This window comes from Coptis chinensis, chromosome 3 (genome assembly GCF_015680905.1).
Source record: "Coptis chinensis isolate HL-2020 chromosome 3, ASM1568090v1, whole genome shotgun sequence".
NCBI classification, from domain to species: domain Eukaryota; kingdom Viridiplantae; phylum Streptophyta; class Magnoliopsida; order Ranunculales; family Ranunculaceae; genus Coptis; species Coptis chinensis.
In genome coordinates this window covers 78,667,456-78,674,715 of record NC_141458.1, presented here as the reverse complement: position 1 = coordinate 78,674,715, position 7,260 = coordinate 78,667,456, and the positions used below count along the sequence as shown (strand labels likewise).

The 7,260-nt window shown below is 37.7% G+C and overlaps 1 protein-coding gene across 3 annotated transcripts; it reads right to left on the bottom strand.

Annotated features, from left to right (window-relative positions):
• Positions 1–3,362: 3,362 nt before the first annotated feature.
• Positions 3,363–6,182, bottom strand: LOC147510979 (uncharacterized). 3 transcript variants are annotated; one of them, XR_015219143.1, is made up of 5 exons: positions 5,803–6,182; positions 5,138–5,235; positions 4,844–4,944; positions 4,174–4,672; positions 3,363–3,535 (listed from the first exon to the last, which is right to left on the bottom strand). XR_015219143.1 is itself a non-coding variant. In XM_086602833.1 (5 exons), the coding sequence occupies exons 1-4, from the start codon at positions 6,078–6,080 to the stop codon at positions 4,253–4,255; spliced, it is 897 nt and encodes a 298-aa protein (XP_086458959.1). In that variant the 5' UTR covers positions 6,081–6,181; the 3' UTR covers positions 3,363–3,535; positions 4,205–4,252. The 3 variants fall into 3 exon arrangements, 2 of the variants coding, with proteins under 2 accessions (XP_086458959.1, XP_086458960.1); XM_086602833.1 differs by having other exon boundaries at positions 4,205–4,672; positions 5,803–6,181; XM_086602834.1 differs by having other exon boundaries at positions 4,205–4,495; positions 5,803–6,180.
• Positions 6,183–7,260: the final 1,078 nt, after the last annotated feature.

Here is a 7,260-nt window from a genome sequence, read left to right as displayed (position 1 = left end):
ATCTCTTTAAAAGGAAAACAAATTTCGTCAAACACAACATGACGTGATAAATACACACGATTTGTAGTTGGATTGAGACAACGATACCCTTGATGGTTAAGGGAATAACCCAGAAAAACGCATTGTTTGGAGCGAAATTGTAACTTATTAGAGTTGTATGGCCTCAAATAAGGAAAACAGGCACATCCAAAGACTCGAAGACAGCAGTTTTCTGAAATAGTTTTTCGTAGGGAGTGATATTATTCAAAACACGAGTAGGAAGCCGGTTAATTAAGTATAATGCAGTATTGAAAGCATCAACCCAATATGTGCTTGGCAGATGAGCATGTGGCAAGAGAGTGAGACCTGTTTCAACTATATGTCGACGTTTCCTTTCGGCCAATCCATTTTGTTCAGGATGGTCAGGACAAGAGGAACGAAAACTAATTCCATGATTTGATAAGAAGTTTTGAAAAACACGTTTAGTGTATTCGCCTCCCCCGTCTGATTGAAAAGCTTTGATTTTGGTCGAGAATAAATTTTCAACATGCAACTTAAATCGGACAAAAATATCAAAGACTTCATGTTTAAATTGCATAGGAAAAATCCATGAGTATCTAGAAAAATCATTGACAAATAAAACGTAATACTTCGACCCTTTAAAAGACATAGTGGGAGAACACCAAACATCTGAATGCACCAACTCTAAAGGAAGTTTTGTTATTGAATTCAACAAACTAAACGTCAATTTGGTACTTTTGCCTAATGGACATGAATGACAAAAAGAGATTGAAGTTGATCCTTTCGAAGGAAGACATTTATTTGACATAAGTCTAGATAAGGTGTTTGATGCAAGATGGCCTAGACGAGAATGCCAAACTTGAGCACCAACACGGACACCAACAAACGCAAAAGGATGACCTGACTTGCTCGAAATCTGATTATGAATGTGAAAAGGGTAGAGACCATTTTCATTTTGTCCGCGGAAAAGCGTCCTCCCCGTCTTTAGGTCCTTCACATAGAAACAATCAGGGAAGAAAACAAAGAAGCAATTATTGTCACGAGTAAATTGATGTACTGAAAGGAGGTTAGCAGCAACAAAAGGGCAATGTAAAATATTGTTCATTTTATAGGATGACATAGCATGTGATATATTAGTTGAACCAATATGTTTTATAGCCAAACCTGCACCGTTACCCACATCAACTTGATCCTTGTCGTGATAGTCATCATGAATTGCCAAATTAGCTAGATCGGAAGTGATATGATTTGATGCACCAGTATCAGTAATCCAAATGGTTGGATTGTTGTTGAATGATGCAGTAGCTGCCATAACAGTGAGCTTCTGAGTGGGAACCCGACCTTCATAGGCTTTGTTCATGCGCTCATAGCAATTTATAGCAGAGTGTCTTGGTCGATTGCATATTTGACAAACAAGATGATCAGAATTGTTAGCTTGAGGTACATAGTTTGATGGTCCTGAATAAAATCCACGACCACGACCTCTACCTCTCATGTGAGATCCTCGGATATTTGGCAAACCACGACCACGAGTATTGTTCTGATGAGATTTAGGAGCATACATTGCAGTTGGATTGGTTTCAAGTGAAGGTGTGTTATGTGCCTTAAGTCTCATTTCGGCACTAAGAAGCAATGCCACAAGATCATCATAGGATATAGGAGTGTCACGGGCTTGAGCATAACTTATTGTAGCTTCATACATGGAACCAACATTGTTCATAATAATAGTAACAAGATCATCATCTTCAATAGGTTTGCCAGCTAAGGCAAGATTATCAGCAAGCTGATTAATTTTGTCCACAAAATTAGAAATTGAAAGGCCTTCCTCTTTTGTTGTAAACAAATCATTCCTCAGTTGGAGAATGCGATTTTGTGAGTGAGAAGCATACCTCTTTTCTAGTGACAACCACGTGTCACGTGAGGATGTACAGCGAGCCACCGTTGATAACACTGATATGGAGTGAGAGAGCTGTTGATCCAACTCAAGATCATTTGATCCCGTTGATTCCAAGCAGCACACTCGGGATCGACTTCAGTTGTCACTGCGCCTGTAGCACCCCGTTTGAATTCAGATGGAGATGGTTTTGTACCATCTACAAAACCCATTAGAGTCTTGCTCTTCAAAACAGGAACAATCTAAGCAAGCCAAAGAGAATAGTTGGTCCTGTCCAATTTGATTGACATAAACCCGGAATGGTTGGGTATGACGACACCAGTTGAAGAGGTGTTTCCTGCGTCCATTGTGATTGTGATTGATGTTAAAGAGAGAAAAAAAAAATTCTTGTCGCTGGACTAAGGCTCCGATACCATGAAAGATTGTTTATTGAGAAAGTTTAATGGACTGGAAAACACACTAGACCTTAAGGTGGTCGTGTCCTCTATTTATAATAAGGATTACAACAGTTTCCTCTACAATAGGACTATGAGATCCATCTTTATCATAAACTCAACAGTTCCCTACACCATAGAGATATGAGATATGATATATGAAATACATCCTATCATACCAGGATAACTACAAGACTATGGAGGGAAAATCTCAGCAGCCAGCGTGCCATGATTTGAAGGTGAGACACTAGGCTTGGTCTTACTATCACTGATGACTCTACCATACGGATCCAGATGATAATGAAGTCTTTCTTTTGTCTAACGATTTCATTATAAGTTTGTGTGACAGAAGTAAGCTCTGTTTTATTAACTTTAATTCTGTCATCAGAAATGCAACTGATTTGCTTTTGAGCTTTGTTAATCCAATCTGAATGACAGAAATTAAAGGCGTGCACGTTGTGTTAAAGTTCAAGAAAATAAATGTGCAAAATTATTCGGTGTTTATATCAAACCTGTCCCCCATTCAGTGCCTCTTCTTTGGAGAATAATTTGATAAGTAGCTGGTGAACATCTTGGTATTCAACTCGGAACAATGCACGGACAGAAGCTGCATTCGTATATAAATGTTATGCTCGAATGCATCTATCAGCACTCGATAAGGTGTGATAACTAATTTGTTGGTGCACCTACCTGCAGAACCCATGCTCTGAGACTGCGTTGTCTGCTTTTCTCCTTTGAGATTTTGAACTAATGACTTCCACATATCATCCTTTGACTTGAAGTCAGAATTTGTCTTGATGAAGCCATTGAAGCCTTGGACTAATTGTGCCCCAGTCGACTTGATACACTCTGTGGAACCTTTGTATGACATTGCGGTCCAGATTTCTTCTTTGCTATAACACAATAGTGTCATCACTTGTTTCGTAATGTCGTCTTCTTCTGGTGCACTTCCGTTCATTATCCTTGACTTCAGTACGACAGATAAGTGACTCCAAAATGAAGAGATTTTGGTCTCTTTCAAACATGTTTCCTTCTTTTCTTTGAGGGTTTGTACAATTTTTTTCATGTTCTCTTTTCGCCCATTTGTTCCAACGTAAACGGTTTTCATCTAGTTGTTCTCTTTGAGGTTGTCACTTTCTACATCTTTCGTGGAAGACTTTATCATGTCGGGATTGTCTCCTCCATACATGCAGACAATCTCACTTTTCTGTAGAAAAAAATGTGGTATGTGAAATGAGTATTTAAGCTGACTAAGGGGTCGTTTGTTTTTCTGAGCCTATGAATGCTGAATGGCTCATTCTCTGAATGCTAAATGTTGATTGCTGAATTCTAAAAAACATGTTTGTTTTCTGTTAGAATAACCTGGCTCTGAAGGGTGAATATAAATCATTCGGACAATTTTACTCATGCTATCTATTTTAAACACTAACTTGATTTCTTGTTAAACAAAATATATATTATATTTGAGGAGAAGAGATGGATTATCGAAAAAAATAAATGATAAATAAATTTATTTAAAATATGTTTTCACAAATATATTTTAACGGTTTATTTTCATATTTTGTTTATTTTCAGAATATATATATGTAATTCTATTTTTAACAAAGTGGATATCATTCACCCAAAAAAATGAAAAAACCCGTGACGCCAACATCAAATTTTGAAGAACTTATTTTGAAGCCATAAAAGTCAAGGTAGAAAAGTAGATGGGTTCTTAAGATTGGATTCTTAAGAAAGGGCAAGAAGGGACTTTCTTGTTTCAAATATTAGAATTCAGCATTCACAAGAAATTTTAGTGCTGAATGCTGAATGTTAAAAGTACCACTGAATGCTTAAACTACTTACTAGTGATATAACGAGAGTTGGGTAAACATACCCAATCTTGTTCAAGAATCTGAAAGTCCTCTATCATACGCTCTACTGTCTAGCTCTTACTGATGCTAACCTCCATCTCCCTTGAGAAAGGGAAAGCTGAAGCGCCCCATGTCTCCACCATTTGAAGAGCATTGGTTGTTACTACCTTTGCATTCTCATCTAGAACTACCAACGTAGACTCCTTTCGATAGTGCCACTCTTCCACAATATGGCTATTGAAGGACTTGCTCACCATCGATGGGTGACACCAAGACCACGGCATAGCATTGGCTACTGTGCAAAAGGACTTTTCCTGTGTGTCAGTCCACTTTTCAAATGATTCCACCATCGGGATCCACAAAATTTCAAAAAAAAATTCTTTAAGAATTTTTTCGTTAGTTTCATTGAGGGCAGTATACTTTTCTATGTTGACATTTAGCTCGGAGACAAAGAAACCAACTGATTTGCATTTGATCTCCTCTATGCTCTTCTGAATCACCAAAATCAGACATGAATAGTTGACACCGTATATTTTTTATATCAATTGATAGTATATGATAGTGAAGTGATTAAAACTAGATCAATATTGAACTTTATAATAAAAAAAGCGAAGGAGTAGACATAATCTATATTCCTTTTCAGGTACTGCCAAATGTCGAACCTGTCCTCCGTTGAGTGACTTTTCTTGGGTAAATACTGTTTTCAGAAATTGTTGGATACTATGGCATTCAATCTGGGAGATATTCTGGACTTCCGTAGAAGCTGCATTTTTTGGTCGAACAAAGAAGCATCTAAGGGATTTATCAAATTTTCAAATTGAGATTCTAGTCATAGCCATACACTCATACAACTAGCAGAGATTAATTAATTACTTTAAAAAGACACTGATGTAAATGCAACAAGCTGGCCAGCAATACAGTAAAATAGTTTGACTTTCCCTTAAGAGTTATCTTACCTACTGTACTCATAAACATTGTTACGTTCTTATGAGTCTCAGTAAGTTCTTGGACAAAACATTCTTGTTGTTTGATTTCTGTTTCTGAAGTTGTACACCTGCATAAATCGAGGCTAGTAAGTTATGGAGTATAGGATATAGTGATGAGTACGTTGCATTGCATACAGGAAGAAAAAAAAGAAGATGGATAAGGAAAAGGAAGAAAAAAAAACGATAAATAAAATTTGACTAACTCATTGTCCATTTTTATGGACTCCATGTATGTTGAGCAGGTAACCACGACTTTGATGATCTGGTAAGTGACAGTATGAAACACCTTTTTAATTTTCTGCTCCAAGTTTGTGATCTTGCGTTGGTTTATGTCTTTCTTAAACTCTATCATCAAGTTAGATACTTCCAACAATTTCTTCTCCAGATTGCAAAGAGCCTTAGTTACACAAAACTTATTCCGAAAACTAAGTGACTCTCTATACGTTCATGTATCTCGATAAGAACTAATAGTGGCCAGGTCTGTTTAAGAGTCGGTTATAAGAGTTTAGAGTTGGCAAATATTGTAAAGTTCATAGTAAGTCAGACCTGGTTTAATTTAAGAAATCAAAAAATAACAAGTAAACCGGGATTCTTTTTATTTTGAGAACAGATCGTTTTGTGGTAAGTTAACGTACCGACTCAAAACTTGATTGCTGGAAAATGTTTGTAGTAACAACCATAAGCGCTTCCAAATCAAAATCTGTACAAGTACTTGAGGCGTGCTTCTCCTCGAGTTGTTTGACAGTGGCCTCTTGCCCTCTTCCTTGGTGGACAAGGGGTAGATACAAAAGTCAGTGCCTGAATCCTCTTCCTGGGTGGACGAGGAGGAGGCGACAGACTTGTGACTACTTGAGACCCTCTCCTTGGAGGACAAGGAGGTGTTGTTGGCAGTAGTAATAGTGCCTGATACCATTTTGCAGCTTTGTTTTAGAAGAAAAGCACTAAGATTTGATTAAACTAAGAAGAGCTCATGTCCCGTGATACAAGGTTAATGTGCATAACTACGCTAATTATGTATGGCCTTGATTTTATAGGCCAAAGGCCACAGTTATTCAGAGTGAACAATTATTTTCTGCCGTTAGTAATCCGTTTCCTCACCTACTGTTAAGTTGGCTTTATCCATTTGTTAATTTATGTGACTAATATTTTATGTAAACATCGAATCGCGTTGGTTCCTCGTTCCCACTACAAGCTCACCTGTTTTTTAGTCCAAATTATTCCTCCATATCTAGTACATATAGATTCCAGTCATTCCACTCCGTTCCAAACTTAGTTCTTTAATTTACTCGTTAAGAAACAGATCCAATCTGTAATGACGAAGTTGTAGCTTGGTTTCCACTCACCAACCAAAAATTCCTACTGGCGGGCTGTCGATCTAGCTTAATCCTAATATTTTGTAACCAACTGTCCAAATTAGTGCGAGAAAATCTCCAAACTTATCCTATGGTTTAGTTCAAATTCAACATGGGCCGCAGCTTACTGTGTCCATTAGAGCGTAGCTGCTGTTAAAATTGTGCTTAATACACCAGAAAAGACCTGAACAACACATGCATCTCTTTTCCTTATGAGATGACAGCATCCCAATGTGTACTCATTCTGAGATGCAACTTAAGCGCCACATTTCAAAAAACAATCAAACTTAAACCCAAACCTCTTGTTTGCTATGACCAATCCCTGTAGAATGCCAATAGAGAATGGGTGAAAGAGATCTACTTTATTCAGCGCGTTATTCTCCACCTGAAACTGACACTATATATTAACACCAATTGTGACTGTGCATCTAAAGGTAACCCGGGACTTGCAAGTCATCTTGGAGCTGTTTATAGAAATAGTAGTGGAACATTTGTGTTGGTTCTACGGAGAAAGATAGGTAACTGTACAAATTTCCTTGCTAAATGTATGGCCATGCTTGAGAAGTTGAGAGTATGGAAGCTGCAGTAGAAAGGGGGTAGTACATACCATGGATATAGTGTCAGATTCCGAAGCTGCAGTCTCGGCTTTTGGAACTGATAATGGTCGTTGGTGCTTAACAGATGGAGAATATGTAGACGAAGACTTACAATCTACAGAATCACACCAACTTGGAGGGAGGC

Bases quoted from the DNA above. Each gene is read 5' to 3' on its own strand.
- LOC147510979 (XM_086602833.1), bottom strand. From the start codon at position 6,080: ATGGTATCAGGCACTATTACTACTGCCAACAACACCTCCTTGTCCTCC. The intron at 5,236-5,802 runs GTACGTTAACTT...CGATTTATGCAG, and splicing joins AGCAATCAAGTTTTGAGTCG to GTGTACAACTTCAGAAACAG. The intron at 4,945-5,137 runs GTAAGATAACTC...CAAAAAATGCAG, and splicing joins AATGTTTATGAGTACAGTAG to CTTCTACGGAAGTCCAGAAT.